This window comes from Bos taurus, chromosome 19, assembly GCF_002263795.3.
Source record: "Bos taurus isolate L1 Dominette 01449 registration number 42190680 breed Hereford chromosome 19, ARS-UCD2.0, whole genome shotgun sequence".
NCBI lineage: Eukaryota > Metazoa > Chordata > Mammalia > Artiodactyla > Bovidae > Bos > Bos taurus.
In genome coordinates this window covers 47,708,601-47,726,583 of record NC_037346.1, presented here as the reverse complement: position 1 = coordinate 47,726,583, position 17,983 = coordinate 47,708,601, and the positions used below count along the sequence as shown (strand labels likewise).

Here is a 17,983-nt window from a genome sequence, read left to right as displayed (position 1 = left end):
GTGATGAAAATAATAGTGGTAATAATTAATAGTGGTAATAATTAAACACGACTGAGCGACTGAACTGAACTGATAAATATACCAAATATCCTGAATTACAGGCCCTCAACCTTATATTTTTAAGGTAATTAATGACCTTATGCAATTAATAATCATATGCAATTCTTCATGAACAAAGATAAAATAAGGGAAATTTAAAACTAACTGGAAAGAAATATAAAGTGGACTGTATGTCACTGCTGATTGGCGGTTCTAAGTGATACTGATCATAAGCACTGAGTCTGTCTTTGCCTTTTCATGACCCTGAGCTGATAGGAACTGAGAATTCTAGCAGCCGGGGAGAAGCTACAGTTGATCGGTAGGGAGCACTCTGCATTTGAAGGACCCTGAAAAGTGCAGCATGAGGAAAACCACGGTCCAAGTCCACATTCTTCAGCTTACAGTCGTGTCATCACCACACGTTATACGCCCCAGGGAGCCAGTCATATCTCAGGCGACCGTGTCGTCTGCAGCACAGTAAGATAACGCTGTGTCAATGACAGGAGCGTATGATTTAAGTGTGGGTCTCCAGGACAGGCTGGTGGCTGCCAGGAAGGAGGGGGCTGAGGGGATGATGAAGTGGGTAAAGGGATCTGGAGGTACAAACTTCCACTTAAAAAATAAGTAAACATTGTTTTCCATGTACTGGATAGTCACATGGGACCAAGTGAAATTTCGTATCATTTATCTGTTTCATGTGGTATTTATTTTAGGGTGCAGGGCATACAGACAGGCATCGACTTCTTTGCCTCTGATCCCAGGCAGAAGGTGATGCTAAAAGCTTAAGTGATTAAAGTCATGATGCTTCATACTGAAGCTATTTCCCCATCTAACTGAAGGATAATCACCTCAGAGTCTGTAGAGGTGGCAGGCACTGTTTGGTCCACTTGAAGATGGAATGAGACACCTTGCCTGTTAAAATAGTCTCACTCTGCTCCCATTAAGTAAGGTCACTGGGTAAGGTCATTTTTGGGTACAGTGATTTGTTAGAAAGACAATTATGATTCAAATATAGGGCTTGCCACTGTGGGCTTCACTTCTGTCCATCTGATGAAAAGCCTTCCCCAGCTATGTGCTTATACGCTGGGGAGAATTCGTTAGGCTCTTAAAGTTGCCCCTCATGCTGTTTTCTCTCTGAAGAGAACTGTTTTATCTTTAATAGTATCTCTTGGGGGAAGTCCAAGCCAGAAGATTATTTAAGATCCCTGAATTTCCCAGTCCAGAGGCAGCAGAAGTGGTCTGAAGAGACTGGGATTGGAGGTGGCAGATGCACTAGCAAACTGCAGACTAGAAAAACCAGGAGAACAAGTTTCTTCCTCAACTTCTGTGCTCTGTTCCCCAACTGCTATCTAGACCATAAATTCCTTGAGATTAGGGGCTGTATTCTTTTGGGTTTTGTATCCCTAGTACAATGCCTCAGCAAAGCACTGAGTAAACAAACAAATGCATACAAGCACCAACAGACAGATACGAGCCCTTGTTCGGGATCTCCATCCCAGCTGTGTGGATGCTGGGAGAGAGAAAGCCGGTGCTTAAGAGTTCTTAAAAGTTTTGAAACGACCGGGCAAAAAACTGGGATTATAATTTCAAAAGAGAATGGGGAAAGTAGTTTAAAGGAAGGTTACGGTTGGTTCTAGAGAAAGAGTTTGAAATGCACAGCACCAGGGATATTAAAATCATAATGATAAGAACATGGAAAGAGTAACTGCTCTCAGAGACTTGAAAAACACTGTAAAACCTGTAACTAATGCTTTATGACTATTCTCAGGAGATGGCAGGTCACAGGACAGTGGTTCCCAGCCTTTTTGGCACCAGGGGTTGGTTTTGGGGAAGACAATTTTTCCAATGACTGAGGTGGGGAGAATGGTTGCAGGGTGATTCAAGCACATTAAATTTATTGTACACTTTATTTCTATTATTATTATAATATCAGCTCTACCTCAGATCATCAGGCATTAGATCCCAGAGGTTGCGGACCTCTGATGTATGACGTATACACGACTATAAGCTTCTTACCTAAACAATGGTATGTGTACATTTCCTAGAAAGCCTAGCAATCCATTGAACTGGGAGATGATAAATGTGGTTTTCTTTCCAAAGTCTTAGGGAGGAACAGGCCAGACATTTTAGGAGATGGACCAATTCTGCAACAAACTAATTTCAGAAAGCAGGGACCACACTGACATAGCGGGCAGCTTCATACACACAGTGTTACGGCGCCTGCTGGAAATGGAAAGAAAAACGCCCCCAACTTCTTTAATTACCTTAAAAATGTGTGCTTTGAGGATGTGATGTCCCAGTTCAATTGTCTGCTGTCGGTTTAGTTTTCCCTCTTGGCGGGAAAACCAGAAGGCAAGTAATGTGTGACCACTCCTGCAAAGAGAGAGACTCATCTTAGGAAATTTAATGCTCCAACTCTCCTGCGGGTGGAGGACTGTGCACGTCGAGCCACACCGCCAGTGAAACTCCATCTTGTTCACCCAACTTCTTAGGGAAGGGCACCCGCTCCTGGGCAAGAAATGGTACGGAAAGGCTCCGAGCTTTTCCTGGTCTTTTACCCACATCACATGTGTGAATATCACAAAATGTCACTTCTAGTTGGCTTACACCCTTCCCACACACAGATGGCATTAAAAGACCCACTTTTATTTTCCGGCTCTGTCAACTTCTCTTATTTCACCCATGCTTTAAATGTCAGTGTTGCTTCCTTGGGATCTTGTTTTTGGTCCCAGTCTGTCCTCTGGATTAGCTCATCCATCCTCAGAGCCTTTGCCACTACCTAAACCCTTTACCTTTCCCTCTATCTAGATGTCTCAGCTTTAGCTCAATATACATCCAACTGCCTACTGGATTCTCTACCTAGAGGTCCAACAGCACCTTCAACTCAATGTGTCCCAAACTGCACTAAAAACCTCCTCAAGGGAAGTCTCTGATCAGCCTCTACCAAGCCTCTATTCTTTCTCTTTAGCATTTTTTTTTCCTCCAGCTGAGAAGGGCGTACTCTCTCTGGTGCTACATCGTAGGCTGTATATGCCTTTAGTACAGGATCTACCACATGGCTACAAGCTCTCTCCTGTACTAGACTGTAGCCTTCCTGATGGCAATCATTCCTGGCCCCCATCTGCTTGCCAACACATCTCCAATCTGTTCATGAAACAGAAAACCCTTCTCTCTGCCTCTGCACATTGTCTTATCTGCCCACGATGCTCAGAAATGCCACAGGCCTCTTGGAATCACACACTCAGCTTTGTCTGAAGCTTGGTCTGAAGACCAAGCCAACAGAGAGGCTAAGCTAAGAGAACTGTCAAAAAATAGAGCCTAGGTCCTAACTGTATAGCTTCCAATGCTAATTTTGGACTCCTTGTTATATGAAGTGATAAGTTTCTTTACTGCTTAATCCATTTGAGTTGATGTTTTCTATTTCTTCCAGCTTAAAGTGTCCTAATGATATACTCTTTTAAGTGTGAGTGTATTAATATATGTGTATATATGTAAAGTATATGTATAAATACAGGGTTGTATATCTCTTTTTATTTACATTTATGACAGAAATCTCGAGTTGTTTATGCTCTCCACAGTGCCAAACATGGTGTATGGCACATAAAAATTCTCAATAAAATTTTCACAAAGCAAGATTAGACATTAAACAAAGGACACTGGGTCACTTCTGGGTTCTGCCCTCTTACCACCCTGCTACAGTCTGTAGCAACTGTGACACTGCAGAGTAACCACTGTCCCTCTGCTTCCCATCAGCTGAGCAGTCAGTAGAGTTCTGTGTCCACTGACAACCCAGCTCTTTGACTCGTTTCACTTGGGAGCGCCACAAAGGAGGGAAATCAAACTGTGATTTCAGGTTCAAGCCCAACGAATTCATCAAACAGAAGGAAAAACAGCCAGTGAATTTTTTTTGGTGACATCTACTTGAGAGGAGGCCCAAATGTCTACTGGAAGATTTTCTCTCACAGTTAACATTGGCTATGCTGCCAGGTTTAACATTTGAAGATGCCTAAAACTGAAGTCTGAAAAAATAAACAAGTCCTTCCTTTCTTCCTTTATAAATAAAGTTTCAGTAAAGAACCTGGAGAACAGAAGATGAGACAGCCCCCATCTTACTTAGGTGGGATTCCCTGGTGGTACAGATGGTAAAGAATCTGCTTGCAATGCAGGAGACCTGGGTTCAGTCCCTGGGTGGGGAAGATCCCCTGGAAAAGGGAAAGGCTACCCACTTAGGTGGGAATCATCCTATAAAGCTTTAAAAAGAAATTCTACCATGTTCTAATCTTTGGCTTCATAGAATTTCTGGATTCTAGTGGATACCAGGTCATCTTATTTGATTAGATAAGACTGACCATAAAGGAAAGAGAGCTACTTCATTGAGAGACTGTCTCAGACAACTGTATCCTGCATGGAGTCATCAGTGTCATCTGAAGGTGAAAATGTGAAAGTGAAAGTCGCTCAGTCGTGTCCGACTCTTTACAACCCCATGGACTATGCAGTCCATGGAATTTTCCAGGCCAGAATACTGGAGTGGGTAGCCGTTCCCTTCTCCAGGGGATCTTCCCAACCCAGGGATCGAACCCAGGTCTCCCACATTGCAGGCAGATTCTTTACCAGTTGAGCCACCAGGGAAGCCCAAGAACACTGGAGTGGGTAGCCTATCCCTTCTCCAGAGGATCTTCCTGACCCAGGAATCAAACCGAGGTCTCCTGCATTGCAGGTGGATTCTTTACCAGCTGAGTCACCAGGGAAGCCCGTCATCTGAAGGCATGAGCCTGGAATTGTTTTGCACTCACAAAATCCAGAAATTGCTATTGAACGTTTACATAGCCCTTGAAAGCCCAATGTAGTTCATAGGCTTTTTTAACAGAAGTTAATGAGAACCATTTATAAAAGAGCCCTAACTTGAGTTCTCAAAATCCTATCTGGTTATTAACAATGAAATGACTGCAGCCTCCCTGGTATAAGAATTAAATGACTCATCTCTGACTGTCCATAGAGACAAGAACTCCTGGCACAGGCCTCTGATCCATCATTATGCTTCAGGGCATTAAGGAGAATCCACACCTATGAGGATTAAGGAGAAAGCTCAGGACAAGGACACGAAGTGTCAGGTAGACACAGACCTGACTCTGCCCCAGCGCTTCCACTTTACTACCGTGACTAAGACACCCTGGGAAGATGCTTCTGCCTCTTTCCAGCATGCATTTCAGCCACCCACAGGACAGTGCTTGCTTTTGTTATGGTTGACCAAACACCGAGGAGAAACGGCAAGCCACACAGGTCAAGGAAAAGATGATGACAACTGTAGTTTCCTTCTTTCTGGATACAAGCTGTTGTATTATTCATGAAAGAATGATTCCGATCAGTTTACTGGACTCAAAGCTTATGGTGTTGAGGACATGAAGGGTAAAACAGCAATTTCCGTTACGTGCTGGCATTCCCATTCGTACCTTTCTGTTCTGACGAACTACGATGCCACTGGCTGACCCAGTCTGCATGGGTCTATATGTGGGCTTGTCTACATTCATTTCTATTTTTCTTATTATCTGCTCACTCCTGAGCCCTATTCCTTTTGACTTCTAGACTCACTATTCTCTAAGATCACCAGCAGCCTCTTAATTGGTTTTCCTTTTGCCTTTGATCTTTTGTTTTTCCTCTTTTTTTCTTCTCCGTCCAGCATTAGGTCTTATGGACTATTTCCCTTGAAACAGTCTCTCCTCTTGACATCTAAGACACTACCCTGGCACTTTTCTCCCACTTTCCTTCGGTTACATAACCTCTTTGCTCTATTCCCCATTTACTCATCTTTCAGAGGCAGCCCTCACCTCGACTCCCGGCTTCGGCTCTCACTGCAATGACATCGCAGCACTGAGATTTACTCTGCTTCTCTAGCTGCCTGCAGATCCCCTCTACCTCCAAATGACCTGTCAAACGATGGCTGTTTGAAGTTGAAGATTTCCCTTAAAACCAAATCCCCTTAAGACTTATTAAAAAATAAAAACCACCTCCGGTTGCTCAGGCGTGACACCAGGCAGCTGTTTTCTCCTCCTTGTACATCATCTCTCATGGATAACTGCAAGAGCTTCACTCTTGCCACTGCCTCCTCCCTGGCTCATACCACTATCTATCCGGCAGAAACCTGATCAAATTTCTCTTCAAAATCCTTCAATGGCTCTATATTTCCTCCTATACATAATCTAAACTCTAAATTGTAAATCTAAACATGGTATTCAAAGCCTCCCCACAATCTGTCCCTTATCCGTTTCTTCACCTCCTAACCTTGTACTTCTAATTCCAGATGGAGTATAGAGTTTTGAACGTGCTTTCCCTCTGCCTGTAATTCATCAGGCAAACTACTTCCCAGTCTTCCAGCCTCGGTTCACAGCGTCTTCTCTGGTGCCCCCAGATGGGGCCAGCGGTTCTTTCCTTTAGGCTCTGCTGTATCTGGCACGCAGCTCCACCGCCGCACGGGGTACACCACGCACTGTGCGTGTCTGCACGTGAGTCTTCCTGCTAGACTCTACTCAGGACAGAAGCCATGCTTTCTCACATATGTTCTCTGAGCTAACAAGAGTCCGTACTTGCAGAATGAATAAAGGTCCCTTTTGTACAAATATACATTTGTACACTACCTACGGTTTCCACAATTACTACAGCGCTTATTTAGACTCGCTCGTGCACCTTTATTATGGGCATAGGCATGAACATTACTAACGTGGTAGACTGACTGAGACTCAGCAAGACTGAAGAACAGACTCCAGCTCACCTGGCTAGGATACAAAGAGAGGAGAGTCCAAGGTCTTCTGAAACCTTGTTCCACTGCCACACTGATCAGATTAAAATGTAAAGAATAGTATGTTCATTTTTATAGCACACAATCTGAATTCTTACAATCAAAATTGGCAACTGTTAATTTTGACATTTTTCGATTAGCATTTTTGGGAGACAGCAGTTAAGAAATAGAGACAGCCCTAGTCTTTGTGACATTTTAAGTATGACTGAACACAACCGTGTTTCTCCCTATAATTACAGATGATGGTGATAAAAACTGACTCTCATGTGAGCTTATACATGGTTATAAAGACCAGTGGGCGGTGGCCATGGTGAGGGTAGAAGTATTAGGATTTCCACATAGTTTCTATAATGAGGTCACTTTGTGATTCAGTCACCTTGCAGACTCCTTATCTGCATTCACAACATTGCTTCCTTATCCCTGAAATAAAGTCCAATTCCAGTTCTGTCGCTTTCAAGCTTTCAGCAGTGGACAAGCTTTCTAACCTCTTTGAAAGACAGGGAGAGTAACACCTCTCTCTCAGGACTGGGGTGGGAATTAAGTAAGAGATATTAGGTAAATGTATTTTGTATTTCTTTTATAACCTCCGTAGTCACTAGCATAGTGCTAAACTAAAGGAATGAACAGCAATCACAGAAGACTTAAAACATGTAGGAGGATGACTGTGTGCTAGGAGTTTTAATGTGTACAGCATGGTGAAACGTGATACCCTAACCTTAGCTCCAATCTTTGCCCTTCCACTAACCTCATTGTAACTTTACAGCCAGAAGGGAAGCCCATGGATCAGGGGAAAATGATTGGGGATGGGTGCCATTCACAGTTAGCTGTGGAGGAAAACCTGGTATTGTCAATTCAGGCAGAGAATGGGGACAAGAACAGAGCTAACCAGATCCTAAGAAGTAAGGTAAAAGTTAAGCTAACAGGAGGAATATGAATTTCTCATGTCCATCAGAGATTTTCAGAAGGATATAAGCCTTACATTCAAGATAGATTTGGACATATTTTAGGAGAGAATCAATCACATGTCAGAGTTGAAGATTCCTCCCCCAGCATTCTCTTCTCTTCTCTCTCCCAACAAAAGGCAGGGAAGGTTGTACCCAGCATAACACAGGGTAGATCCAATCTCAATTCCAGCTGCAGGCTTCAGCGGTCCCTTGACATGGAATTATCAGAGACAAGTGATAGTCACCCTTAAACAACTACAGATGATAAGACAATGAGGAGCTGCTCTTACCTGATGCCTCAGTACCTCAAAGAATTCAGAGCTGTGGAGTCTCTCAGGCAACGCTTTCTAAGGCAAGAAGCAACATCCTTACCCTCCACCCATTTACTAGTTTGGAAGTTGCCTAACAGGTATTATACAACTGTTTTAGTTTTATACAACTATAAAACATACAGTGGTGCTAAGTTTGTTTTTCTAATAGATTTTCACTTAGCAACCCTGAAAGTTAGTGATCTTAAAGTCTCTACCTGTAGTACTAACAAATGTACTCAAATATCTCCAGCATGTATGGGTCCTCCATTGTTCTAGTCAGAGTCACTTAACGTGTGGTCACAGATGTCATCAGCTCCTGGGAGAGCAAACTCAATATACAACACTTCAGCATTTCAGAGAAACAACACTTAAGTGTTCTGATATTCTTCTGTGTGGTGCTAGGATGCGATAAAGTGGAACAGGGACAGCCAGCTGGCAAGGAACTATGTACAATCTAAAGCCTGTCCTAGCTATCTTACAGTGTGGGCTGAAATGACACGTGCTGCTGTGGAATGTCTTTATGTTATAGAGGTACATGTGGGAATTATTTAGGGAGACCTAGTGAGATTAGAATTACTGGGCAGAGATGGATACCTGTCTACAAAAGGTCTGTGCTCCTGTCCACAGTCAAGGGTGATGGTGGGAAGCAGTTACTTTGCCAGGGACCTTGCGTTCACCTTCGAGTGGGGTCAGGTGACCGAGTTCTGGCTAATGGAACATAGGCAGAAATTATATTCATCACATCAGACCTAGCGCAGAAAAACCTTCATCTTTGATTTCACAATCTTATTACTTTCTCTTGTTTCTGTAACTGTAATATTACTCTTGTAAATTATTACTTGGCTCACCATTTTCTTTTAGTGTTTAAATATACCTATTCTGAAATGAACCTACTTATGAAACAGAAGATCCCCCAGAGGAGGGCATGGCAACCCACTCCAGTATTCTTGCCTGGAGAATCCCATGGAGAGTGAAGCCTGGTGGGTCCTTAGGGTAACAAAGAGTCGGACATGACTAAAGTGACTTAGCACACATGCCATGAAACAGACTCACGGACATAGAGAACATACTGTGGTTGCCAGTGGGAAGAGGCTGGTGAACAGACAGAGTGAAAGGCTGGGGTTCAAAGATGCAAGCTAATGCACACAGAATGGATAAGCAACAAGGGCCTGCTGTATAGCACAGGGAACTATACTTAATATCCTATGATAAACCATAATGGAAAAGACTACAAAAACGAATGTATATTTATTTGTATAACTGAATCACTTGGCTGTACAGCAGAAATTAACACAACACTGTAAAACAATTATACTTCAGTTAAAAAAAAAACACCTGTTCTGTTTTCATGCATCCAAACTTTCTGCTTTATACCCTTAACCTGGATGACCCTGTTAAGTTATTATGGCTTCTACTGTCAGTTACTTGCTGGTAACTCCTCAGTCCATAACCTCATGCCTTCAGCTTTCTCTTTTCCTGTTCTCCAAGGTCATATTTCTACATACATTTGTGCATCCTCCCCTGGAGGCAATTCATTATAACCATGTCCAAAATAGGACTCACCTCTCTCCAGAAGCCTGCTCTTCCTCCTGCCTTCACTCACGCTAGAAGTCTTCCCCCATTCAGAATGCTCTATGTCCATCAGCAGCTTCACTATTTTCCATCATCCAAGATAAGTTCTGAAATCATTTTTGATTCTTCCACCCTTACCTCCCATACACAAAAAAAGACCAGGTGCTTTTGAGTATCTCTAAAATGTCTACGCAGCTCTCTGTTCTCACATTGCAGTCTTATTATTTCTCAGCTAGACTATTGTTCTAGACCTGTGACTAGTTCCCCTGACTGCAGTCTCTCCTTCAACCCATCTTCCATACACTGCTTGTCAGAGCTATTTTGCACTTGATCAGACTTATCTGATCAGTCTCTTCTTTTCTCAAAAATTAGAGAGACTCTCTGTTATCTACAGAATAAACTGAGAAGTCTTAAACTTTTTAGACTTTTTTCCTAGTGACACTTCCTATCATTCTCTGACTGCATGTCTTGTTTTCTAGTTATGGCTTCTCATAATTCCTCAAGGGCACTTAATGTCTTCAACTTGCTTTTCCTCCTGCCACTCTGCTCTCTAGCCTCCCTAGAGTGTTCTCCTGCTCCTCTGCAGCTAAACGGGATCAACTCATCCTTCAAGGCTGAACTTGACTGTTACTTGCTCTGAAAAAGTATTTTCTCTCTTTAAAAAAAAAAAGTATTTGGCTGCATCGGGTCTTAGTTGCAGCACATGGGATCTTCACTGCATTGTGCAGGACCTTTGGTTGCGGCTCTTGAACTCTCTAGTTGTGGTGTGGGCTCCAGGGTGCATGGGCTCCAAAGCTGCACTGCAGCATCTGGGATCTTAGTTCTCGGAACAGCGACTGAATCCATGTCCCCTGCATTCCAAGGTGGATCTTAACCACAGGGCCACCAGGGTAGTCCCTGAAAAGCATTTTCTCTTTGTCTAGGTTCCTACGGTACTTTGTACTGTGGCACGTTATTGGTTGCTATGTAGCTGACCTTCCTTGGTAATGGCTTTAGTGTCAAGGGGTATGTTAATTACCTAAGTTTCTCTAGTGTATAGCACAGTCTTTGGTGTCCAGTAAAGTTCAATAAATGTTTCATGAAAATATAGATGGGTTTGAGGAAGAGCAACACAAGGACTTCCAGATCCATTTTCTAATTCACTACTCAATTCAGCCTTGAATTTGCGGGCATCTCTGTTGCCACTGATCAACTGTGAAATGAATGTGACTATGACTCAAATATTGAGAACAGACTGACAATCCTGATCTTTTTCATCTCTCATCTTAAAAATTCTGCCTGCAGTTAAATCTGGGGGTTGACGCTTTACAGTCAGTTGGCCTGTTGCAAATGGCACCCACATCTTTACAAAAACGCTTGCTTCCATCTTCAGCGTATTAGTTAGTAACTGCCCTGGCATGCTCTTTTCATGGCTTTCTCGTGGAACTGGAATACAAAATCCATTTCTAGTCAGCTTGTCTTGCTGTAGCATATTCAAGGTGGGAATGAAGGAGCTGATGGGAAGTAGGAGACTAGAAGTATGCCCTAGATGTACCTTTATAGAAATGGGTGGAACGACATTATTTCTTTTTAAACATAGAACTCAGCTAGAAATCCGCTGCTTTCTCCCTGTTGGCCTCACAGTTTCCTAATGTCCTTCTTTCCGCTAAGGCAGCACTGGCCCTAGGAGAAGGGACACTTCTCTGCCTGTCCTCTGCCAATGAAGTCTTCAGGCAGTTGGCAGGGCTTATAAGGCAGAAGAGTTATAACTTCATCAAACTGTCACAGTTTGAAACACCAACAATAGGCATAGGAAGATCAATCAGTTCTTCGTTCTCCACGTTCCTCAGTTCTTTGTTTGTACCTCTAGTACAGCACTCTGTCTTAAATTATAGCTGGTTATAAATGTGTTTGTTAAAACCACTAACCTGTAAGTCCTGGTAGACAGATCTATCTTACTCATATGTGTATCCCCTGCAGTGCTTAACATAGAGCTTTGAATATATTACTTAATACATGTTCACTGGACGTATGCTGACGTGCACGTCTTTGTTTTCTCCTGATGCATGGCAACAGAATAAACAAGACGTATTCTATTGAACTGTGTGAAGAGTTTATCAAATTTTTTAAATAAAATGAGTAGCATGTATATGGGGAAACAGTGGAAACAGTGGCAGACTTCATTTTTTAGGCTTCAAAATCACTGCATATGGTGACTGCAGCCATGAAATTAAAAGATGCTTACTCCTTGGAAGGAAAGTTATGACCAACCTAGACAGCAGATTGAAAAGCAGAGACATTACTTTGCCAACAAAGGTCTGTCTAGTCAAGGCTATGGTTTTCCCAGTAGTTATGTATGGATGTGAGAGTTGGACTATAAAGAAAGCTGAGCGTCAAAGAATTGATGCATTTGAACTGTGGTGTTGGAGAAGACTCTTGAGAGTCCCTTGGACTGCAAGGAGATCCAACCAGTCCATCCTAAAGGAGATCAGTCTTGGGTGTTCATTGGAAGGAATGATATTGAAGTTGAAACTCCAGTACTTTGGCCACCTGATGTGAAGAGCTGACTCATCTGAAAAGACCCTGATGCTGGGAAAGATCAAAGGTGGGAGGAAAAGGGGACGACAGAGGATGAGATGGCTGGATTGCATCACCGACTCAATGTACATGAATTTGGGTCAACTCTGGGAGTTGGCCATGGACAGGGAGGCCTGGTGTGCTGCAGTCCATGGGGTCGCAAAGAGTCAGACACGACTGAGCTACTGAACTGAACTGATCACTTCTTTGTTCACTCATTAATTCACTGTTAAACAATATATTTACTGAGTGCTGACTGTGTGCCAGGAACTCTATCAATCATTAGGAAGACCAAGGTGAGCATGATAGGAAGGTTCTTGTCCTCATGGAGCTCACTCACATTCTAGAAGGGAAAGTGGACAGTAAACAAGTATTCACAGATAATACATTGATAAAAGATTAAAAGTAAGAAGATTGCTATGACCAGTAAAGCCAGGAAGGACTTTCTTAGATAAGTGACATGAGGAAGTCTCAGGAGGTGGCTGTTAGGCTGAGACCGGAAGGAGTGAGAGATTATGCTGTGTGATGACAGAGGGAAAGCATGCTCCAGACGGAGGGACCTATTAAGTGCAAAGAATCAGGAGTAGAAGAGAGCTTAGCAAATTCTAGGAACTGGCACATGATCATTTATGACCAGAATACTGTGACTAACAGGGAGAATGAATGAACTTCATTAGAGAGGGAGGCAGAAGCTATCTTTGTATAATAATATAGGGTTTTGAAGAATCTGGCTTTGATTTTATTCTAATCACAAAAAGAAGCCACTGAAGGATTTTTTAGGAGGAGGTTACACGGTCTGACTTGTATTTTTTAAGAATCACTTTGGGTGCTGGTGGAGAATGGATTGACAGGGAGACCAATTAAGACGCTAAACCAGTCCATGTGAGAGCCTAGGGTGCAGTCAGTAGAGGTGGAAATAAGTGGACACTTACAAGCAAAATTTGGGTTGTAGAACCAACTGGATATGCTGATGGCCACAGTGAATACATGTCTTACAGTTGTGGGTTCTTATGGTTGGGCGAACAGAAGGCTATTAGTGTTGATTTTATGAAATGTGGAGCTCCAGCTGCTTTTGAAAGTCTAGAGACAGCCAAGGAAGTTGCTCCAAACACAAAAAAACAAAATGTGCTGTCATATCCCACTAAGCTGGCAGGAACTCCTGAATGCTGTGCCATGGATCTTGGTTTGACAATCTAGGAGAGCCTGCGGGATTCCCATCTTTTCATTCAGCCAGTGTTGCTTCAGAGACTCATTTAACAGGACAAATGAGCCTCTATTTCCTATGCTACTTTCAGTACCAGAAATCTCCCTTAAAATTTCTCTGCTCAACTACTTAGGTGAATTTGCTTTAACCAGACTGGACACATCCACTTTAAAAAAGCTATATATATACATATAATTTAAATATATGAAGCAATATTAATTTTTGTAACAAAATCAAATATTTTGTTACAAATCTATCAAAAAAACAAGAGTACAAGTCTGTTCTGTGTTATCATTAGCTGGCTCTTCTGCATGCCTGTCAAGGTCCTAAAATGATGCTTTCTCTCCATTTTATAAGCAGGACTACTTCTCCATATGTTTATTAACTTAGCAAACTTCACATGAGTTTTTATGACAGTAAAAATAAATAGCTCTCAGTTTTAAATTGGTTTAGAGAAGAATTTTGATTACCAACTTTTTCCAAACTTAATTTTGGACTTGTAAAAGGAAAAAAATATATATTATTGCTCCCATCTTTGAAGATACGAGAGTTTTAACAATGGGAACAATTTACCTATTTGACTAATAGCTGTGGGTTCTATCATCTATGCTGAGAGAAGCAAATCTGTACAGTTGAAGGGCATGTGTGCCATGCCCATTATGCATGGGCAAACTGGACACACTCCAAGATATACATCAGGTTTCATGCAGTATCCCCTTGCATTGTATTATAAAACCATGACTCGGGTCGCTAGAATAATATAGTTATTCCATTATTATTTTGAGTCTCAAGTTTATTCTTGAATCTCAAATTTGATTCTTGATAAAATGTATTCTTGATTCTAATAGGGAGTTAGAAACTGGTTTAAATAAGAGGAAAACTATTTATTGGCAAATCAGAAAAATTTCTGCCAATTATTAGAGATCAATGAAAATCACAGCAAAATTATGATATCAAAGGTCATTCTACTAAGGGTCATGTGCTGGAAAAGGTGTTTGGTGTATCTCTCTCCTCTTTGCATTAACTCTTCCAAACCCTAAGGGCTGATTTAGCTCCTCAAGCCTTTTTTTTCTTTCCATGATCTATCACTTTGCTGAATTCATCCCTAATGCTTTTAGAAAGAAGAATCTATCCACCTATTCAAGGGGTTATTGTGGCAGCCTGCAATGGCTCTGAGAAGTAGTCACCTCAAGTTTGTGTTTCCGTGAAAATGAAGGTTAAGGGTCACCCTGCTGGGAGGCTCCTGTGTGGATTAAAAAACCCAATAAATAAAACCACCACAATCCTCAACTCACCATTCTGTGGTCACTTCAGACTTAAGCATCCTGCCAGAAGCCAGGCTGTACAAGTCCCTAGCACAAATTAGTTTTCCTTTACAGGGAGAATGCCCTCTTTTCCCCCTGCCCTGTGACAAGCTGCTTCTTCTCTGACACTCTGCTTTGTGATGTGGATTTTAGAGCACCCAGTCTCCAATGTGTAATTTGCTGACCAACATAGTAAAAATAATTTTTTAAAATATTAAAGAACATTTATTGTAAGATTTCAGCTCTGGCCACAAAGAATTAAGTTCTCAACTATCCCTATAGGTACAGGTAGGACTTGAGTAGCCTTTTCCCCCTTCCTTCCAGCCTAAATTTGATTGAGTTTGAGGAAACCAGGTCAGCCCAAAATAGGCTTTCAAATCAAACCTCATCAGGCTGCGCAGCTCAATACTTGTGAAACTTTACAACGTTTTAGTTGAACAGTTAAAAATAAGGCAGCAGAGTCTTCTCATTTCTACGTCAGAATGCTACACATACATACAACAAAATGTTGATCTGAGAGCTGTTCCTTGGGAAGGGAAGGCTAACAATACCATGGGAACAGAGATAACAGGATAGGAAACAGAGAAGAAAGAGTGGGGATTCATTCAGGGCTAGCCTAAAGCTATGCAGAAATACTAAGCAGTAACTGGACAGCACCACAAGGCTGGTGGCCCCAACTGTCTACTCTATCAACCTCACATCTCAAGAATCAAAGTCATCAATAGGTTAGATTATAAAGGCTGGTGGTGGTTTAGTCACTAAGTCATGTCTCACTCTTGTGACCCCATGGACTGCAGCCTGCCAGGCTCCTCTGTCCATGGGATTCTCCAGGCAAGAATAATGGAGTGGGTTGCCATTCCTTTCTCCAGGGGATCTTCCTGACCCAGGGATTGAACCCAGGTCTCCTGCATTGCGGGCAGCTTCTTTACTGACTGAGCTATAAAGGCTGGTGACATCTCTCAAATGCCTTACTTAAAAGGCACAAGTTGCTTTGAACGTTTTCTACTTCCCTTTTATTAGCATAATAGCAGAGATTAGTTTATTAGTGAGTTAATCTGATAGCTCAGTGCCCAAGGGAATAACATACAGGACAGGTTAATTTCAGAGTATGACAGGCTATGACAGTGATGAACAGCGGGAAACAGAAGGCAGAATGAAGTGGTGCAGTCTGAGGCTTCTGAGTGCTGCAAAGGGCAAAGTTCTATCTAGAGTGCAAACCTAAACTCTTCTAAGTTTTGATGTAATAAAAGATTTTGCACTATCATTTGCTTACAGTTTGAGAAACATAAACATGCGTATATATACAGATACCCTTACCCTATTACCAAGCCAAGAAAAGGCATCTATAACTCGTCTTTCTGTGGCAGTCAGATGTGTATGCAACTTTCGGTCATTCTTTCCGGGATGTTAACTGTGTGCCCTGATTCTGGGGCAATAGGCAGTCTGATATTTAAAATAAGGAAAACCCTATCTCAGCTGAAGCACTGACCCCCAGCTCTGCTACTTCCTCTTCTAGCACCATCCTCAGATTACTGACTCTCTTCACGTAGCAGAAAGGATCGCCCTAGGTGGCCTACTTCTGATGAAGGTCAACTACTTTTTGGCATTAACAGAATATTTTCATTTGTGACTAACTCCCTAATAAGGTCAACAAATTCAGGGTGAAGAAGTGAGTGTTGAAAGCCCAAGAAAACGGACCAGAAGAGATGTTCTGTAGCTTCTGAAAGTTCTCCTTATGCAGAGTCAGGCTTTGCACTACTTACTGTGATTTCAGAGGCACTGAGTTGGCCTTCCCTGGTCTACTGAAATGCTCCAGAGAGAAGCTGGAGAGAAAGTGGAGAACAGGGCAGGAAACAATGTACAGAAAGTAGAGGCTCAGGGCCTCACAGGAAAACCCTGCCTGGAGAAGAGTCCTGCTAACCAGACTCCCCCACAATGGGAAGCAATTATAGCCAGTTTCTTTGAAAGGCCAGCCTGGGCTTTGCCAGTGACATCAAATTCTTAGTGAACTTCCATCTCATTGACCCAGGGGGCCTCAAGCTCTGAGATCAACAACATAGTAACAAAGCTGGTGCCAGACGGTGCTGCACAGAAGGCTGAATTCCAACTGAGATGAAACATGGAAGGAAGCTTTTTTGATAACTCCCGGTCCTGTTTATTCTCTGCCATTAAGGGATATATGATGATCCCTTGGAAGTCTTGAGTGTTATTCAACCACCAGGGAATAGACTACACAGCATTTGAAGTTAGGAGTGTTTGCTCTTCCTGTCCCAGTGCATCAGCCTCTTGCCAAAATGATCCTAGTTAATAAACAATGTTGAGAAGGTAAGCCTGGAAAGCCATGATGTGGCTGCATAAATACCATCTTTGCTCCTTTGGGAGCCGGAGGGTTTTTATCTGTTGTAAGGATACTCTTAATTCAGGGTTAGTCTGGTTGCCTTGGACCTCAGTTTTCAATTCCCTGAGATGTTCCAGGATAAGAGAGCAGATCAGCCAGCAAAGTTCCTCTGGAAACTGATTTCAGTGTTTATTAGGCAATTCTAGATTGGTCTCTTTTTCTTAAATATGTCACTGCCAACTCTGTATTAACACCAGCAGCAGTACTAGCGGGATTTACAATAAAATCCTCTTGGGAATCATATACAATTCATAGAGAACTCAGACCCAGTTGTTTTTTTTTTTTTAAATCTTGTGCCCCCAAATACTAATAGCAGAAGACTGTTGCAACCTATCCAATTAGCCACAGGGATTTAGTTAAAGCAAACCTGAAAGGTCTATTACTGCACGTGAAACAGGAGGGAAAGGGGGCAGGGCACAATCTTTGAAAGAAGACACAGCCTGAGGACACGACAAACTAATTAGAACCAAATGGGTCCAAGATGGCAGACAAGTCAACTTCCACCAGACCTTAATCCTCAGTACTGCCCACTGCAACACATCAGCAAGCTAAATGGTATAACCACAAGCACCATGACAGTTCCAAGGCTGACCATCAGAGACCAAAAAGAGCGTGGTGGCCTAGTTCCTGGAAATCTCCACCCCTTCCTCCAAACAGTTGGAATGATTCTCCCACTCATTAGCCTAAGGAATTACCCAGCCCATAAAAACTAAACACACCACATTTTGAGGCCACTCTCACCTTCTGAGGCGGCCCACACTGTCTGTGAAGTGTGTTGTTTTCTAAATAAATCCACTTCTTAACTATCACTTTGTCTCTCAGTGAATTTGTTCTGTGATGAGACATCAAGAACCTGAGCTTC

The 17,983-nt window shown here is 42.4% G+C and overlaps 1 protein-coding gene across 7 annotated transcripts in view; it reads right to left on the bottom strand.

Annotated features, from left to right (window-relative positions):
• Positions 1-17,983, bottom strand: part of TANC2 (tetratricopeptide repeat, ankyrin repeat and coiled-coil containing 2) — a 363,973-nt gene that overhangs the window by 38,072 nt on the left and 307,918 nt on the right. For all 7 annotated transcript variants that reach the window (XM_010816367.4, XM_005220895.5, XM_005220897.5 and 4 more), the window contains one exon: positions 2,304-2,412. In XM_010816367.4, the coding sequence (XP_010814669.2) occupies positions 2,304-2,412 (109 nt within the window). The remainder of the gene's footprint in view (positions 1-2,303; positions 2,413-17,983) is intronic.